General features: G+C 35.2%; 1 protein-coding gene across 1 annotated transcript in view; it reads right to left on the bottom strand.

Moving 5' to 3' along the window:
* Positions 1 to 21,068, bottom strand: part of LOC129144373 (protein eyes shut homolog) — a 180,510-nt gene that overhangs the window by 22,373 nt on the left and 137,069 nt on the right. Inside the window, exon 5 of the mRNA XM_054686571.1 lies at positions 7,966 to 8,225. Coding sequence (XP_054542546.1) covers positions 7,966 to 8,225 — 260 coding nt within the window. The remainder of the gene's footprint in view (positions 1 to 7,965; positions 8,226 to 21,068) is intronic.

Below are 21,068 nucleotides of genomic sequence, written 5' to 3'. Positions count from 1 at the left end.
CTATTTTCAAAAGATGTTTAATTCTTTAAGTATTTGTTTGAGGTTAGATTTTTCACAAGTTAAAAATTGAGAAAGTTGAGTGCATTTCACCATTTCTACTTTAAGTCTGGTTAGTTTTCTCTGGGAGGCAGGGCATTTTGACACTAAAATGATTCTTAGAAATGTTCTTTTGAGGCAGTGGAACTCAGGGGCACTGACTGGCTATAAAGAAGCACCAGTGAGCCTCCATGATTTCAGCTGTGCTGATGAATCAGAACACTCAGGGCCCAGGACCTTGGGTAGCTCACAGGATAACCTTGTTTCCTGTGATTTTGTCATATTTATTAAGTTTGACATTTCTAAGATGGAGTTTTGTTACCAGCTAGCAACATATGTCAATGGGTTGAGGAAATGAGATTGCCGAAATGCAGCAGACATTGGGAGAAAACATAACATGTGGATTGCATTCAATATAAAGCAAAGCTTTGCTGAGATAGCCTATGTTTTGGGGATTTTAAGAGCGAAGTATGCATACAGTCACTTGCTGCATAACAACATTTTGGTCAATGACAGACCACATTTCTAATGACAATGATCTATAAATATTATAATGGACCTATAAATGCAGTAGGCTATCTCATCTAGGTTTGTGTTAGGGCACTATGTTGTTCACACAACAAAATTGCCTAGTGATATATTTCTCAGGATATATCCCCATTTTTAAGCAATACATGACTGTATACTTAATCCCAAACTACATATTCTATAATCCTTAGTGTTAGAAGTTGATATTCATTTCTGTGAAAGGTACTTGTTTTGAATATATGAAGTTACAGGTAAGAAACTGCCCAAACAGAAAGTTTATTATTACTAATTTTATGCTGTTCCCCTGTTCTTTACTCCTACTCAGAACTATTCAGTTGGCCGTACTTTGTTAACTGCAGGGAGGATCTTTACATGCATAAAAGTGAAGCTTCTTAAATGGATACTGTCTTGATCCTTTTCTTACACTGTCTCGTCCGTGTATGGCTATAACAAATACACACGAATGGTCACTAAATGATATTTTTATACTTCTGCACTCGTTCCTCCAAAATACACAAAATTGATTTTTAAAGCCTACTGCTCAAATTTAAGATCTAAATCAGTCTGGATTGTAGGTATTATTTTTTTAAATCACTTAATATTTTCTCTTTTCTAACAAATTCAGCCTTTTTGCACTTTATGCTCTAGAAGGTAATGTATGGAACAGAGTACAATAATGAAATTTTCATAAAAATCATTTTACATAGCATTTTATCATTCACGACTATATTTTAACAATCTCCACTTCAGAATTCGTATTAGCTGGAGTAATTTGAAATGAATGTAAATAGGGAAAAAAACTAGTGTATACCATAGCATGAATTCACACAAGGTAGTTAAAAATCATATATTTTTAAATAAAAACTCAAACACTTAAAAATGTTTTTCTTTCAAAAGTATTAAATGTATTATTTCTATTTATTCTTAATTAAATAATCTAATTTCTCTGGATTTAAAAGCTTGATAAAAAGAAAACAAAAAAAATCTCAGAAGTTTTTCTTAGCAAGTCAGATTTTTTTAAAAAAATATTATTTTATTTAAAAATATTTGTATTCAAATATTAACATTTTCTAAAATAATGAACCAATATAAGAAATTCTTTAAATTTAACTTTAAAAACTATGAAATATGAATATACAGAACTAATATTTCCCATAGTCTCTAATAAGATTTTTAACAACTATTTTTAAAGTGAACTTAAAAAAAAGAAGAGCTAATATTTTAGAATGTAATAAATATTTAACATGTTTTATGTTTAATTATGTATGTATTTTCTTTAAGGAATTTTCTAAATTCAAATTTCTACAGCTATTAACCTTAATAGGTATGTGCTACAACATGGGTACATGTTTTTAATTGTCAACAGGAGTAATTTCTAATTTATACAAACTATTTTGTCAAATGACACATTTATTTGGTGTTTGTACTTGTATACCTTGGCTAATGTGGAATTAACATAATGATAGTTTATATACTGGAGTAATAGACACATTTAAATGCAACTACTTGTCTCCCGTGATACTGCAATTCCATCAAGCGTAGGATCCCAATTATAAATCAATAGCACATGTAAATGATCTGATTCTGCTCTCACTACAGCTCCTTGCAAGGCATCTTTGCCACATTTTAATCCTGTCATTAAGGAAACTTCTGTTCCTTTCACCTTGAAGACATACAAAGTAGCTATTTTAGAAACTAAGCTCTTTACATTAAATTAAGAAGTATTTGATAGGGTAATATTTTGCCTATAAACTGAGAAAGTGGAGTAATTCAAAGTAGAAAGATAAAGAACCATTCATAAAAAGAACATTAGAAAATAAATTATTTAATTCTTGACATATATTTCTAGGCTAGACACACACATGCTAACATAATAATTCTACTGTATGCTACAAACACACACATTCTCATGCATTTCATTTGAAGTCGTCTTTACCTTCTTAATCTTCGTGTGGTTTTGTGGTATTTATTATTATTATTTTTTATTATTAGAGACAAGGTCCTGCTCTGTTGCCTAAGCTGAAATGCAGTGGTGTGATCATAGCTCATTGTAACCTTAAACTCCTTTGCTCTAGTGATCTCTCCTGCTTTAGCCTCCTGAGCAGTTAGGACTGCAGGCATGAACCACCACGCACTGCTAATTTTTTTAGAATTTTTTTTGTAGAGATATTATGTTGACCAAGCTGGTCTGGAGCTATTGGCCTCAAGCAATCCTCCTGCCTTAGTCTCCCAAAGTGCTGTGATTACAAGTGTGAGCTATTGTGCCTGGCCCTCAAGTGATATATTTTATATTTGATTTCTACCAGCTTGAAGTTGAAACCAGTTTATTCAACCTTTCCCACTTAATTAACTCTTTGCCTTCACTATATGTTTTAGCCATTACTCTAATGGCCATAAACATATAAATAAAAGCATGAACTTAGTTAAGAAGTGAGATATATTGGTAACCGAGCTGAGAGGGATACCAGACAGTTCACAAAATTGAAGAAAGAACTGTAAGTTCTGCCAGGATTCCTTCCCCAAACACTTCTATCCTACTATATACAGATCATCTCCACATGAAGAGAACATGGTAGTTGTCTGTACTGACTGAAAACATCTGGCAGAAAGAGAAGGCCTCTTCTCTCAGCATCAACTCTAAAGAAGGGGTCTGAATGCCAATATTCCACTCACATGCATGCCCAGACTTGGGTAAATCATAGTTACCATGGGAATGGAATTTACTATGTGTCTTAGCTTGGGTTGTTCCAAAAATAAAAAAAAAAAAGTCTGAGATAATGATTTTCTCACAAGTAGTTTATTTGAGAGGTGATCCCAGATCCCAGGAATTATTGCAACGGAGTGGAAAATAAAGCAGGGAAGACCGTGGTTTAATGAGCACATAATTGTGGGCAACTGAGGCTTCATATGCTGGAGACTCTTATAAATCATGCGAAACATAACTAAAAGTTGTCAACAGAAATGAGAAAGCAGTGTTATGTATCCACAACTTGTCATCCCTTGTGCATATTTCTGGCATAAATGTGGAAGTGATGCAGGATTTTTCTCAGCCCGTTTGGCAGACTCGTGGGAGGGGTGCCCCATCTACTTGGTCCATTATGCTCAAGCTTTTGGGGGAGGGAGCACATATGCCAGCAAGTGCAGGACCTGGCTGGCCACTCCAGGTGCCGAAACAGGAGCAAGCTCCACACGGGCCCCCAGCCTGACCAGGTGTGTTGCCTTGGCGGGAACATGGTGGAACCCAGGTCAGGGTGCCTGTGACACTGAAGCCCCAGAGGGGATTTTGCAGTGCTCCTTTAGTTCCACCATTCACAGACAGCAGTGTGTTAGCAGCTCAGTTGGTGCCTTTCCTCGTCACATGGGGTGGCTGCCCTCCGCCGGGGAGGGCAAAGGGCTGGTTGGACAGCCTTTCTGGGTACCCACACTCAGTGGGTCCCAAGCTCTTGTCCAGTGTCCAAGAAGAATGAGGTCATGCAGATGATTGAAGGGTGGTGAAGGTGGAGAATTTTATTGAGTGATGAAAACAGGTCTCAGAGGAGAGGGGAGCTGGAGAGGGTACAGGAAGGACAGGTCGTCTTCCTGTACAACCTGAAGTCAGGCTGTCTCTTCCCCAAAGTCAGGCCATCTCATCTTCTACTGACTGAGTCTGGGGTTTCTATAGACACAGGATGGGGAGTGCTTGCTGATTGGTTTGTGAGTGTGCAAAAGTTAAAGTGAAGACAAGACTCAAAGGTGGGTACAACAGTGTGGAAAACCAATTAGGAGAGGGCAGGTATATGTAAAATAGGTGAAGGGTGGGGATCAATCAGAGGAAAGCGCACCAAACAGGAAGACAAGTTCTCAATCCTGTCTGACAATTTAACTTATAGCTTGGCTTTCAAGCTTTAAACTGGCATTGGCTTGGAGGTGATGTTTCACCGGGTACCCACCCTTATCTGTCTAGGCATTTGGCTGCCTCCTATCACTATCAAAAGCTTTTACTGCATTGTACTTTAATGGTTAACTAACTGATATGTCTCTCCCTTAAACTTTCAATTCCTTGAGGGCATATCTTCACCATGTTTAATTTTTCCAGAACCTATCTCAAGACTTGACACATCATAGGAAATCAATATGTTTGTTGAATCAGTTAATATTTTTAAAAAATCTAGAACACTAACAACATGCAGTTACAAGATAGATATGTATTTGTGTATGGAGTAGAGTTTATAGAGGCAAAAAAAGTTGGTTACAATAAAATAAGTTTCTAGGTGTGTAAATTCATTACATACTAAATAATCAAAGCTAACACTATTGAGGTGTCAAAAATAAAACCCATTTGTTTATAGAAATCTCATAAAATGTGCCTTCCTGTGTGTTATTTTTCTATTTATTAAAGCTAATTTCTTACAGATATTGTGCCTATTTTCTTACAGATATTGTGCCAAACTAATAAGATTTTATATAAAATAACCATATTGAATTATTACTGTCACATGCTCTTTTGCCTCCTCATTTTCCTGTAGAAAATGTTCATTATTCATAGAGACCCAATTAATCACCGCAGTTTTAGTCAGAAGACAGAAGCTTTGCCCTTTATTTATCTCACAAAGCAGGATCACAATAGTTGTGGTGCTTAACTATACCTATAATTTTTTAAGTAGCTTACTTTGCTAAAAGGATTAGATTATTTTTACTATATATATATTTTTTACTATATATATATATTTTGACTATATATTTCAATCACAGTAACCAAAATAGCTTACCTGCTAAGCATGCAGTCTGATGTAAACCCAAAAGTATCAGTTATTCTACTTGCTGGTCCTTCAGAGTGAATTTGAATGTCATTTCTAATATAGTTTTCTAACATACAGTCGCATTGTTACTCTGGCTGAAATTTTACCTATACTCATATTTATCTAGTGAGAGACCCTACAGACTGACTAAAAACTGTGAAAACAAATTCAGAAATACATACGCTGAATCCTTAGCCTAAAGCCTTAAATTTCTACTCTTACGACCTGTCCTATTTTAGTCAATTGACAAACATCAACAACTTCCAAAAAGATCCAGTGGAGCTTCCAAATCATATCTGTAGATGTTAAGTCTTGGAATTCTTTGTAGTTCTAAATGTTGATACTTGTGAGAATTAAATTTGATAAAATATTTTCTTTTAAAAACAATATACTGGCTTTGACATAGAACCTATTTTAAATAAAGCTATTAAAGTAACCCAGTCAAAGCTTCTAAAATGTTGCATAGTCAACTTTTGAATTTTCTGAGGTGGTTTTTAAAAGCAATGTTACAGCCTTTAATTTTTCATCTGCTACAGAACTTAAAACTACTAAAGACACGTTATTACAGTATTCAGATCTGATTTACAGAAACATACTCCACAATTAGGTTTAGAAAAACATAGATGCAAATTAGTTAAAAAATGATGTGCACTTCAAGTATCTCTTTGTACTGAATCACAATCACAAAGGAATAAACACATAATTCACGGTGTTTACCTGCCACTCTAGCCAAAGCTCTGATTTGGCTTACGTACAATAATAAAATACTAAGGGGAAATAAGATTTCATTTATTTAATAATAGTGAAATCTCAATTCTCCCCATGACATCTTTGTCAATGTTCAATGGGACAGCAGATATCATTACTAATTCAATATATGACTAGAGGGTTTTAAAATGTTTCCAAACTTTCTTTCCCTAACCCCGTAGCAGGAAAGAAATATCACTATATTTTATAAATTTATTAAATGCACTTATAAATAGCAAAAGAATTTTTAAAATATTAAGGTTTGAAAACAATGCCCACTTTGCAGAAAATTATCTCTGGTGAAAACAAAGGAAGTTTGTCTAAAGTGAATAAATATACTATGGCCTCCTCAATAAATATTTATATTCTGAGATTTTTTTTCTATTTTACTTAGCCTACTTACACTCTCAGAAATAATAACATGTTTCTTACATTCTTAGAAATGTAAGTAGGCTAAGTAAAATATTCTACGTAGTAGAATGTTTAGAATTGTTCTACTAAATAAATTAGCTTCACTGATATTGAATAATTTTCAACAAGTTTCACTCTCAGTGCTTGCTAAAAGGAAAACTATTTACTTGTTTGAATTATGTTCTTCATAATTACTAAATTTTTCTGGGCATCAAATGCTCCCCTTGTATTTTTTCGTTTTTTTCTTCTCTATCTTGTTTTTCCTGTCTCATTCTTGAAAATATTCTCTCATATGCTCTATAAAGCCCATGCTATTTTTGCAAAATCAATTACTGATGGTTTTCTAGCTTTTAGTTTTAATCCTTCAGAAGGCCCAGAACTTTCTGTCATGTATACAGGTTCAAGGACTTGCTTCATATCCTTAAAAAACATTAACATCTTAAGGAAGTTTTAATGCAAAACAAATGGAAATAGCTTTGAATAAGATGTCTGTTTAACTAATGTCATCTAAGCTGACTTTTTTGAACAGAAGAGTAAATAAGTGATATCCTTATTATTAAGAGACTCCCTTAAGGGCCAGTGAGAGGCAGGAAAACATGAAACCACAGTGAGTATTAGAAAATAAATTGCAGTTTTGGACCTCCAAACACAATGTGTTTTTTATATTATGCTTATGACACATCTAGTTATTCTGAAAACTGGCCATGTGTTTTGGAGCAGAAGCATTTCCACTGAAGATGGTAATTGCTTATGAGTAGCCATTGATACATGAACAGTGAACATGTACCTAAACCACTGTGCATTAATAAGACTTTCTTCACTTGCATATGAAGAGACCCCAATCAAGAAAGTTTAATGATATAAGCAGAGTTATTGGCTGATATGACCCAGAAAGCCAGAAATATCCTGGCTTCAGATACGGCTGGATCCAGGAGCTCCAATAGTATTTTTTGAACTGCTCATTCTTTCTTGCATAGGATTTCTCTCTTGAGACAAAGCAGCCACCAAAGTTATGTGATTGTAACTAAACAATCTAAGTCGAAAGAAGTAATATTTTGATAGCTCCAGAAGAAAATGTACAATAGGGCATTTCATTACCCCCAATTATACCTATGCCCATCTCTAACTAACTGCTATTGTCATGAACACTACATGAACAGGATTGTTCAGAAAAGAGAAACTGTTATTAAAGGAGAGACAACTTCTGAAAGAAAAAAAAAGGGCCAAAAAGCTATAAAGCTTCACTCTTTTCCCTCTTCCCAATGGTTAATTCTTAGATTAACTCCTTTGGTGCATTTCTCTAATATATTTTTATAACTGGATTTGAAGTTAGATAGTCCCCTACCCACAATGTACATAGGATTTTTCCAACCCATTTTAGGAGGCCATCATCCCATAGGCACAATAAATACACAAACTAATTAAGTAATTATTTAAAAACAATAAAATCCATATTAGCTCTTACCTTCTCTACAAATACAATGCTGATTTGCGTCTACCAAAGCTAAGCATGTTGAGTTGTTTCTGCAAGGGTTATGAAGTAGGTCACAAGGGTTATAGCGTTGGTGGCAAAATTGTCCAGTATAAAGGGGTGGGCACAGACATACAAATTGTCCAGGGATGGTAGATTCATGACAAAGACCTCCATTCATGCATGGATCAGAGTCGCATTCATTTATTTCTTCACTACAGTTCTGTCCAGTCCATCCAGATGTACACTCACATCTGAAATAAAATATTAAAATTTTTAGAAGTGTGAACTCTTTTTCAAGTTTATTTTTTGTATTTTTAATTACTCCCTTGAACTAATAGTATGTGGTGCTTTTAAATTTATAACAGGACTAATAAATAATACATAGTTTTAAAATATTGTTTGCCTAATTTCCTGTGACAATATAATATATATTACCATAAAACTTACCACATTGGCTGAAATAAGATTTTAAAAGCATTAACAAATTTCTAACATAGTTAGGCCTCTGAGACATGTCAGAGAACAACTATTGACCTAAATCACCAATTGAGCAAAATTTTCCTATGAATTATTTAATATAAGTTTTACAGATGAGATCACTATTTATAAGCCTTAAATGCTATTTAATTCAGCGTCCTTACCAATATGTGAAATTCTTGTCATCACCAGAGTATATAACAAGGTGTTACTTTATGTTAAGCATCTGTTTTTGGCTTTGTGTGTGTGTTGAATCACATGAAATGCATTTTTAAAAATATATTTTCTTTTTTAAAAATTTTAGATTCAGGGCTTACATGTGCAGGTTTGTAACACAGATACATTGCATAATGCTGTAGTTTGGGCTTTTGTTGAACCCATTGCCCAAATAGTGAACACAGAACCCAATAAATAGATTTTCAACCCCTGCCTTTCTCCTTCCCTGCTCACTTTTGGAGTTCTCAGCCTCTATTGTTTCCATCTTTATGTCCATGTGTACCCATTGCTTAGCTTCCACTTGCAAGTGAGAAAATATGATATTAGATTTTCTGTTTCTGCATTAATTCACTAAGGATAATAGCCTCTAGCTGCATCCATATTGCTGCAAAGGACATGATTTAATTCTTTTCATGGTTTTGTAGGATTCCACAGTGTATATGCATCACATATTCTTTATCCAGTCCACCGTTGATAGACAGCTACGTTGGTTCCATGATTTTGCTCTTGTGAATAGCACTATGATAAACATATGAGTGAAGTTGTCTTTTTGGTAGAATGACTTCTTTTTATTTGGGTGGATGTCATTAGTGGGATTTTTGGGTCAGATGGTAGTTCTATTTTTAGTTCTTTGAGAAATCTCCATAATGCTTTCTGTAGGCTGAACTAAATTCGTATTAATATTTGAATAATGTGGGATAATTGAAGGGAAAGCAAACAAATAAAAAATAAAGCATTTGGAAGTCATCTGTGTATCACAGGCTTCTAGCTCAGTCTAGTCCTCCATCCAGTATCTGTCATTATCTTCAAATACCACTTTGGCCAGTCATCATCCATGAAACGAGGCTAGTCTGCTGTGAAGAGAAAAATTCTAGCAGACAGGAGGGGGAAAGTGTTTTACACACAAAATTCTAGCAGACAGGAGGGGGAAAGGGTTTTACACACAAAGTGTCCATTTGAGGGAAATGGAAAGGTTATAGTGAAGCCTGCAGATAGAGAGTAAATGCAAATAGAGAGATAGAGAGGTAGTCCATCAGCTGGGTAAGTGGAAAACAATCACAAACTGTAGGTGTGTTCAAGGAGAGAACTTGTGTCAATTTGTGGGCAAGGTAGATTTCCAAATCTTGAGCAACTTTACTATTATGCAAGTTATGAATCATGAAACAAGCACAGGAAATATTAGAACAATTATTTTCAAAAAGTGTATTTACTGATAGATTAGATTTTTAAGATAACTTGAAAAAAAAGTCATAGTGCTGAAATAATGTAACTTACTTTATGATACAGAATATCTTACTAAAAGGAGGGGAGCAAAGAGGAAGGAAAGAAGGAAGAAACAAAGAGAAGAGTCACCTAATTTGCATTTTCAAAGCCCCAGATATATCAAGGCCCTTTATAATTATAAATACATAGGATACCAATATATTGGAGGAGATAATTGAACAAATAACTTGCAACAACATCTATAATTGAATTCTAAATCGATATAGTTACCATTAAAATAAAAACCAAAATGAATAATTGGCAAAATGGTATTAGACATAATTGACTAATAAAGTGTTTACTAGTTCAATAAGTTTAAATCCAATGCATTGTAAGCCAGTGGATTTCACAGCTGTCTAAATTTTTTTTTAATTGGCTGTGGGTAGAAAGTAATTGCTATCATGATAATTGCACATTTCTTTGTGAAGTATGCTAGCACAAGACAAAATTTATGACGGAAACAATTCATACCTTTACAATATAAAAAATATATACCTAAGGGTATGTTATTTACTTAATATTTTATTTTCTTCTCAAAATCAAAATGCTCTAATTATTTTGGTGACTTTCCATCCTAGTTTGGCTGGAGAGACTTGGTTCAGTTTGTTGTTCTGATATAATTTTCAGGGCATCCTTTTACTTATAAAAGTTTCTAAGGTGCTTTTTTTTTAAATCTTTATCTCCTATATCCCATTACTGAAATTGAGTATCTAAAAAAACAAAACAAAACAAACAACTATACACTTACCTATTTACTAATCCTACAAATTATTTCACTTTGCTCTAAAATTTGCTTGCCACACACTTTACGAACTCATCATATATACTATCTTGTGTTAAAATCATTTGCATGGTTTGCCTCCACCGTTAAACTTCTGGTTCCTGAATGTCTAAGAATGATCTGAATCTCCACATTATCATGTCAACACAATAAATGTTGACAATACTATAAGAATTGATATAAGGTCCTCAGTGTTGAAACAGATCAACTTATCTGCACTCTTTCATTTAGGAAGTTGAGGATCAGAGAGTTTAATGAAATTGGTAATCTCAGAGAATTGTTGTAAAGATTACATTATATGATGAATAAAAAGTATATATAGTGCCTGGAATCTGCATTGCCTGGCCACCTACACTGTTTACTAGATGCTGTCACAGAAGTTTTAAGAATACATTTTCTGACCTATGAGCCTAAATACAATGTGTATCTCAACAATGAATATTTCTTTAGCTTTTAGTAGTACTTCTTTTTAATTTTTGATCATCACATCACATTTTACAACTGTCAAATATATTATCCAATTTGATACTTTCAATAAAGCTTTGAAATATGTAGAAGAGATATTCTTTTTCTCACTTTACAGATGAGATAGGTGGAAGTTCAAAGGATAACAGTGATGTATCCTAAGTCATGTGGTTAAGCAAATGGAACTTAGAATCCAGATCTCCTCCTCTCAAGTTCCTGTTTTTCTTTTCTTTTCTTTTTTTATACATGCTTTAAATCTAGTATCATTTCTTTAAACATTTTGTGAAATAATGTTAAAACTGGGTATTACCCAGTCTTAAGAGAACAACTTCAGTGTATTTATTTTGCTTGAAATAACATCACTGTAAATATAACTATTCAGTCATATAATGGGACTCAGTTAATATACTATGGCAATTTTAAGAGGAAAAAAGCTAGAGAATTAATATTTTCTAAAATCATGGTTACTACCACATCATGATCACAGGTCCTGAGGGTATTGCACAAGTATTTATGTTTTTCTCTTTATTGTATTCTGAGTACATAATTTCAACTTGGTTAATTTAAAAGAGTTTCCTAAGAAAAACCGACAATTCTTGCCTATTTGGCATATGTGCTGAAGGTTTGTTTTATCTTCTCACATAACAGGTGGCCTAAGACCTCATGTGGTGTCATTCCAAGGATCAAATCCTCAGGAAAGAATGTGGCTGTATGTCAAGAGGACTGATGATGCCAAGGCTGAGTCCTATGGAGATAACATGGATGTTTTGTAGAAAATAAAGTTCCGAGGAACAAAGTCACTACTAGTGACTAACAATCATACCAGCAGGTTTACATATTTGAATCTGCTTCCGCACATGTCAGAGAAGCTAGTGTTTGATGGGTGGGAAAAGGAAAACATATTTGATGCGAGGGCTTCAATCAGATTCTAAGTTTGCACCATGAAATAATTTCAGGATTTAGTGGAACCAGGCAGATATTTTCAAACTCACAGCTAGAAGCAGAGTCTTTATGGATTAAAAAAAAATGCAAAGCACATACTGTGTGACTTTTTGAGTGATAGGTTAATACATTCTAATTTGCTCTTTTCCCTAGTGTGAGAAAATCTAAATTCATTGGTGTAAAATACATTGAACACTTCCAAGGACAACTTTTCAAATCTTAAATGCTGATTTAAAGTACTAAAGCTGATAATAGAAAATAAAGTAGTTATCATCGTTAAAAAGTGGAAGAAATTCTACTCATTAGGGTGCGTTGGCTCACGCCTGTAATCCCAGCACTTTGGGAGTCCGAGGCGGGTGGATCACGAGGTCAGGAAATCAAGATCATCCTGGTCAATATGGTGAAACCCTGTCTCTATTAAAAATACAAAAATTACCCAGGCGTGGCAGCACGCGCCTGTAGCCCCAGCTACTCGGGAGGCTGAAGCAGGAGAATTGCTTGAACCTGGGTGGCGGAGGCTGCAGTGAGCAGAGATCGTGCCACTGCATTCCAGCCTGGGTGACAGAGCGAGACTTAGTCTCAAAAAAAAAAAAAAAACAAAATTCACTAGCTTCAAAAATCTTAATAAATGTCAATTTCTAATGACTAAGCATTCTATATGTTTACCTTACCATAAACATTTATTTGTAATGACAAAGGATCGTTCAGCAATATGTATCTGTGTTTGAATATATTTTGTATATGAAGGCATATAGGCTTTTTTGGCTCTAAATTTATTAATACAAACCTAAGAGTATATGCAGTTTAAAAGAATATTTTCTTATAAAAATCAGTTCACTTCTCTTAGAAGCAAACAGTAAAATGTTGTTTATCAGCTACTGGGAGGTGGAGGAGATCAGTGGAGATGTTGGTCACAGGATACAGTTAGATGGAAGGAAAAAGTTCAACAAATCAATTGTACATCATCATGACTATCATTAATAACAAGATATTGTGCACTTAAAAATTTTTAAGAGAGATTTTAAGTGCTTTCTTCATGAAAAAGATAACTATGCAAAGTAATGCATATGTTAATTAGCTTGATTTACCCATTTCAAAATGTATGCACATATCAAAACATTGTTATACAACATAAATATACACAATTTTTATGTGTTAATTTTAAAAATTAGTTCATTATTTCCTGCAACCATTACATATTTGAAACACAAAATTTCAACCAAAACTGCTAGGTGAAAAAGAAATAATGACCGTTAATAATAAAATAGTATTGTTATCTTTTTAGTGTCCTACAAATTGAGGGCATAGGAAAGGGAAGAATTTTTTTTAAATGAGCTACCGAATTAAATAATTCATTCATTATTTTATTGTTTTGTCTATTAACCTATTTATACCCTTAGGTGTACATACCATCAACAAAACTATATTCATACCGAATTATAACATGAACATTACTAAACTCTTAACCTCTGCAATCTTCTTCTTGGAAATAAATGTGGAAAATCACTTAGCTCATTTAGACAGAAAAATCTATTGTAAAAAATATTTGTAAACATTAAAAATAGAATACAAAATTAAGGACCACTTTGAATAACAGCCTGAAAATGTTAGTATGTAAAAACATATGAGAAGATTGATATGGGTAAAATGAAAGTGAGGAGGTAGCCTAAAAACAGTAATAGCAAGGCAAAGTTGCTGAGGACTGTGAAAACTACTGCAACAACAAGAAAAGTAAAATTAAGGAATTTTGACTTTACCCTTGAAGATATTTAAGGGTTTTTTGTTTGTTTGTTCGTTTGTTTGTTTCTAAGCCTGGGAGTAACATTGATTGTTATCCAGTAGATGGATTAACATAGGGACAGCTTGGAAGCATGAAGATCATTTAGGAAGCTATTGTTTCATTACTGATAAGAGATTATGAGTACTACACAAAGGGAGTAATAAAGTACATCAGATTTGAGATATATTTCTGATGTAGGACAGAGAAGATTTGGATAATGGTTAGTAAGCAGATGAGGCAGAGTGAGGAGTGAGGAGGACTCAGTGGGCTTCACATTCACTATTGGAAAGATAATGATGCCATCAGGTAGGAGACAGATGACAACGATGGAAATAGAAGAAAATAAGATGGTACTGATGCTTAATATGTAACAACTTAAATCAGATAAATTGCATGATTTCAGATGCTGTCCTGCATGTATTGAAAATTCAAATATGGAGCTCTAGAAAAACCAAGGCATGCAATAAAAATTCAAGTACCATTCTAACAAATAATACTAGGAATAAATAAATTTAAACTTGGCCTTCTCTACTGAAATATAAATTTATGAAACATATAGAATCCTCTTCATTGTGATATTCTGTGGTATTTTATAGAATCTTAGATACATATGTAGATTCTTTGAAAAGAAATAGGCAGGAAAGAGTTCTACTAGGCAGATTAGTGTAAGCATGTGGTCGGATAGACAGTAAGCAAGATAGTAAGCAAACCTTTCTTTCTTTAATTTTTATTTATTTATTTTGAGATGGAGTCTCACTCTGTCGCCCAGGCTGGAGTGCAGTGGCGCGTTCTTGGCTCACTGCAACTTCTGCTGCCTGGATTCAAGCGATTCTCCTGCCTCAGCCTCTCGAGTAGCTGGGATTACAGCCCTGCCATCGCAACCGGCTATTTTTTGTATTTTTAGTAGACACAGGGTTTCAACATGTTGGTCAGGCTGGGCAAACCTTCCTTTTTTATGTTTTTTTTTTTTTTGAGGGTGAAGGGAAGTTTATGGAGTATGTATTCTAAATGAACTCAAGAATTTCTGTTTTAATATTAATAGAAAAAGGATTTCTTCTATTTAGGCCATCAAGCATCATTTCATATATTTTTTCAAAAAAATAAATTCAGACATATAATTTATCTATTTATACACATAATTTATAAGTCAATTATTTCAATTGGAAGAATTATAATCTATATTTTTCATACATTTTGATGTAAATGAACTGTATGGATAATTCCTTGATATAATTCTCTTCAAATTATCTGTTTCCAATATTCTATATGATTTAATCTCCTGTGCCATGTAAGAAGAAAACTGATCAATAATCTTTTTCAGAGTTATTTAATTCAAGCTGCTTTGTAGGTCAGTATTTCTAAAAAACAATTCAAGGCTTTTCCAAGATTCAGAATATTCCTCGTTTCATAGAAGAAAGCTAAAATGCCAGACAAGCAGAGGCAGATAATGCATTGGGTCACACCTCCAGTATATTCATATTTAAAATCTGAGGTAAATCTGATGGAACTCATGCTGTATTTTGAAGAATACCCAAAGTTAAATACACTTGAATCTGGGACTAGAACAGCAAAGCCAAACATATGCCGTGCAGTGAGATGCCATATAGTGAGATTAGTTTCATTTTTTTTTTTTTTTGTCATTGTGGTCATAATACAGAAACCATGAGAATGGGGTATTTTACCACTCGGATGATCAGAATTTAGATTTTTTTGTAAGCCTACAACAAGCCCTAAGACATTTATGTTGAAAGATGAATCTTTCAACAACATCTTGAATAAAGCTGAAAGACAACACTTGCTCAAAAAGGCTGACTACATAAGATAGTTGAAGCTACTATTCTGTAAGTTTACCTGTTGAGTCAAGAAAATGACTAGCGTTATAAACATGAGTAACATGAACAATTATGTGATTTAGCTTTGAACATAAACCTAGTTTAAGTTACTGTCTTTAATTTCTTCTATTTTATTTTTCCTTGATGGTGTGTGTGTGTAAGCAGAAAATTGATGATGAATCAGTTTCTGAGCAAGTAAGTATTACTTCTGGCTCCTGTTTTTTTCCAAAAAGGATTTTTGTGGCAAGTCAAAGTAAGTCTGCTTTTAAATATAGTGCTTTATATATTCAGAAGAATTCATAGTTGCATCTTTTTCAATGCTTAAAAATGTATGTAAGTATATGTCTTCATGTGTATATGCAAGTATAATATCCATACCTATACCCACACATTGTATTCAAATTATACTTGAAAATGCATATATAATCTTTCAAATACAGTTTAAAATGTATAAAAATCCTATATACCTACACATATATTTTTATTCTTTCAGGTACAATTTGAGTAGGAGGCAGAATTTTAAATACAAAAGCAGGATACAGAGTGTTACATATGCAAAGTACTAAGATATAGAACTTAAATTTATAAACATTTTACAAAATAATTCATAAATCTTCAGCATGTCAGGTGTTTCATATGGAGAAACATTTTAAACTCCCAGTTTAATAAGCATTACACTTGAAGTCTCAGAAGAAAATCAACTGAGCTAGCAAAAGCCAAAGGATTTTTATGCATATGGAAATATTACAAGCAAGGAGGAAACAAAATAATTTTTGTTTTTTTGTTAGGACTGGCATTATAATAAATGCTATATCTGTTTCATACTCCTTAGGGGTAACATGTATTAAAAATATATACTCTAATTACTAATCACACATACTTAGTTCAGACTATATGCATATAACACCATTAATTCTGAAATGTAACATAAATTCAGTTAGCCAATGTAAAAATATGCAAAAATAAACCTATTGAAAATGAACACTAACATATCTTTCCACATACAGAATTATTAACCCATTATTTTATTAAAATTTAAAATTATAGAACATGTCCTTCCTTAAAATTTAAATAACACTCAAATTGTTTTATACTTATTTTTTAATAAAACAGATGGAACTATAGAAATAAATAAGGATAGCAGAGATAAGAGAGAAATGGAAAGAAGGAAAGAGAAGCAAAATAATTATTTTTAAAAATGTCACTAAAGGGTCACCTATCTCACAGGGGTTATGTGGAAAGTTTTTTATCTATGATCCTGCTTCTTGATGAGACTCTTCCTGGTACCTAGTCAAGCCAGAGTCCAAGTGATATTCAAAAAGCCTTTAAAATTCACTAAGCGAGAACCTCGAACTCATGGAAAGAAAGGATAAATTCAAAGTAGAAGAGATTTATCTTTGTAAAGTATGAAGTAAAGACACCAGTGCCTGTGTCTCTCTGAATCTAACTCAATGTGACAAAGAAAATTAGAAACAGAAAATAAAACTTCATCCTCATTAAAACAGTTATCAATAATCCCAAGTCAAAGCACAAAAGAACGAGATGACAAATATTGTGAAAGGACCAAGATAAGAGCAGATATGAAGAGCAGGTAGGTGCCTGCTGCTGGAGTAAGCCAGCAGAAAGGGCACAAAAATAGTTCTCAGAGTAGGAAACTGATGAAAAATTTTAAAAAACAAGAACAAAAATTAAAAAAAAAAAAACTTGCTTGAAATATAAGGCTGGGCCAATTTTCCATCAAAGAGTGTTTGGGGTAGAAGAAAAGACACTGGCAGAATTTGGAATTTCAGAGACATGCAACATTGAGGGCCCATGAAGGAAAATCAGCAGTCCTCTTGCTACCGTTACTCACTGGGGTGACGAAAAATATATCCATTCTCCCTCTCTCCCACCTCTCTCACACACATACACATGCATATGCATATATGTGTTCACACACAAGCAATTGAAAAACCAATATTTTCCTCTGAGCCAGGGAAGATTCTGCTTGTTTCTCATTGACAAGGACATTGTGTTGACTCACACATGTTCCCACAAATACTAAGGTTTTGAAGAACTAAATTTAAAGATAAGAAAAACTTAGAAAGGAATTAGTGCAAAATAGACTGTTGTGTTTGTGTGCAAATGTAAATGTAAAAATAAATGAGTATGAAAAGAGCCAGACATCTTATGTAAGCATTATTTTACCAAGCATATTAAAATTACAGCTAGATAATTTTAAGACAAGTATAAATATTACTATACAACAAAATATTTAAGGAGATATAAAAGACTCAGGATATATATTAGTTAATAAAATGAGAGGAATCCCAATGGCAGAATTCCAGAAAAAATAGAGGATAAATTAAATGCCAGTATTCACTGGCCCTTTTGTTTCCTCTCCATGATAGCAGTGCAAATGCACTGCTTCTAGTCTGCCATCTTGACCCAACATCCCTTTAAATGTATTTTCTAACTCATTCCCTAGCTTCTAGGGTGTCCTGGCATCTTAGCTATGGATATCCCAGTACCTGCAGGTCACAAGGTAACAGAGACTATGACAGTCATCTGGGTCTCCTGGAACGGAGCACACAGAGCAGTGGAGATGGACCCCAAGCTCTGGGTGGAGTAAGAGACCTGCTTTGAATTCTTTATCCAGCATCCCAACATTTCATTTTGTTTAGGATTCAAGATCCAGTATTACTATGCTGATTTGTTTCTCATCTGGAGAAACACTTCTTATTCTTGAATTTACTTTTTTTGGGGTGGGACTTTTCTTGAGGATGTGCCTATGATGTATGTTGAGTAAGACCATTTGGCTTTGCTTCTGGGTATGTTTAGTGGCTGTATTAGTCTGTTTTCACGCTGCTGATAAAGACATACTAGACACGGGGAAAAACCAAGGTTTCATTGGACTTACAGCTCCACATGGCTAAAGAGGCCTCAGAATCATGTTGGGAGGCGAAAGGTATGTCTTACATGGTGGTGGCAAGAGAAAAATAAGGAAGAAGCAAAAGGAAAAACCCCTGACAAACCCATCAGATCCCATGAGACTTAATCACTATCACAAGAATAGCACAGGAAACACCTGCCTCCATGATTCAATTACCTCCCCCTGGGTCCCTTCCATAACATGTGGGAATTCTGGGATATACAATTCAAGTTGAGATTTGGATGGGGACACTGTCAAACCATATCATTTCACCCATGGCCCTTCCAAATCTCATGTCCTCACATTTCAAAACCAATCATGTGTTCCTAACAGTCCCTCAAAGTCTTAACTCATTTCAGCATTAACTCAAAAGTCCAAATTCTCATCTGAGACAAGGCAAGTCCCTTCCACCTATGTGTCTGTAAAATCAAAAGCAAGCTAGTTATTTCCTAGATACAGTGGGGGTACAGGTATTGGGTAAGTACAGCTGTTCCAAATGGGAGAAATTGGCCAAAACAAAGGGGTTACAGGGCCCATGCAAATTCAAAATCCAGCGAGGCAATCAAATTTTAAAGCTCCAAAGTGATCTCCTTTGACTCCATGTCTCACATCCACATCACACTGGTGCAAGAGGTAAGTTCTCATTGTGTTGGGCAGCTCTGCCCCTGTGGCTTTGCAGGGTACAGCCCCCCTCCTGGCTGCTTTCACAGGCTGGCATTGAGTGTCTGTGGCTTTTCCAGGCACATGGTGCAAGCTGTCAGTGGATCTACCATTCTGGGGTCTGGATGATAGTGGCCCTCTTCTCACAGCTCCACTAGGTGGTGCCCCAGTAGGGACTCTGTATGGGGACTCTGACCCCACATTTCCCTTCCATAATGCCCTAGCAGAGGTTCTCCATGAGGACCCCGCCCCTTCAGCAAATTTTGCCTGGGCATCCAGGTGATTCCATACATCTTCTGAAATCTAGGCAGAGGTTCCCAAACCTCAGTTCTTGACTTCTGTGCCCCCAGAGGCTCACCACCATGTGGAAGCTGCCAAGGCTTAGGGCTTCTACCCTCTGAAGCCACAGCCCGAGCTGTACTTTGGTCACTTTCAGCTATGGATGGAGCGTCTGGGACACAGGGCACCAAGTCCCTAGGCTGCACACAGTATGGTGACCCTGGGCCCAGCCCACAAAACCATTTTTTGCTCCTGGGCCTCCAGGGCTGTGATGGGAGGGGATGCTGTGAAGGTCTCTGGCATGGCCTGCAGACATTTTCCCCATGGTCTTCGGCATTAACATTAGGCTCCTTGCTACTTATGCAAATTTCTGCAGCCAGTTTGAATTTCTCCCCAGAAAAAGGGTTTTTTCTTTTCTATTGCATAGTCAGGCTGCAAATTTTCCAAATTATTATGCTCTGCTTCCCTTGTAAAACTGAATGCCTTTAACAGTACCCAAGTCACCTCTTGAATGCCTTGCTGCTTAGAAATTTCTACTGTCAGATACCCTAAATCATCATTCTCAAATTCAAAGTTCCACAAATCTCTAGGGCAGGGGCAAAATTCCACCAGTCTCTTTGCTAAAACATAACAAGAGTCACCTTTTCTCCAGTTCCCAACAAGTTCTTTATCTCCATCTGAGACCACTGCAGCCTGGACCTTATTGTCCATATCACTATCAGCATTTGGGGCAAAGCCATTCAACAAGACTCTAGGAAGTTCAAAACGTTCCCACATTTTCCTGTCTTCTTCTGAGCCCTCCAAACTGTTCCAACCTCTGACTATTACCCAGTTCCAAAGTCACTTCCACGTTTTTGGGTATCTTTTCAGCAGCACCCCATTCTACTGGTACCATTTACTGTATTAGTTCATTTTCATGCTGCTGATAAAGATATACCCGAGACTGGAAAGAAAAAGAGGCTTAATTGGACTTATAGTTCTACATGGCTGGGGAGGCCTAAAAATCATGGTGGGAGATGAAAGGCACTTCTTACATGGTAGTGGCAAGAGAATAATGAGGAAGAAGCAAAAGCGAAAACCCCTGGTAAACCCGTCAGATCTCATGAGACTTAATCACTATCACAAGAATAGTGCGGGAAAGACCAGACCTCATGATTCAATTACCTCCCCCTGGGTCCCTCCCACAATACATGGGAATTCTGGGAGATACAATTCAAGTTGAGATTTGGATGGCGCACAACCAAACTATATCAGTGGAATAGACTCTGTATGATTTCTTTGGTTATACATAGTCTTCATGTGGTGGCTTTCTCAAATGCTCATTGTGGTAGCGATGTGCCTGGTGTGTCAGCAGGCCCAAGGCCTCCTAATGAGCAAGGGTGGTGTGAATAATAGTGGTAGCAGAGGTCATATGAGGCTACCTTCCCAAATGCTGTGTACTTGTGTCAGCAGATATTGAAATGGGCTATGAAGTAGATCTTAAGGCCA

This window comes from Pan troglodytes, chromosome 5 (genome assembly GCF_028858775.2).
Source record: "Pan troglodytes isolate AG18354 chromosome 5, NHGRI_mPanTro3-v2.0_pri, whole genome shotgun sequence".
Classification (NCBI taxonomy): domain Eukaryota; kingdom Metazoa; phylum Chordata; class Mammalia; order Primates; family Hominidae; genus Pan; species Pan troglodytes.
The sequence above is the reverse complement of the archived record's forward strand: the minus strand, read 5'-3'. Positions and strand labels throughout refer to the sequence as shown.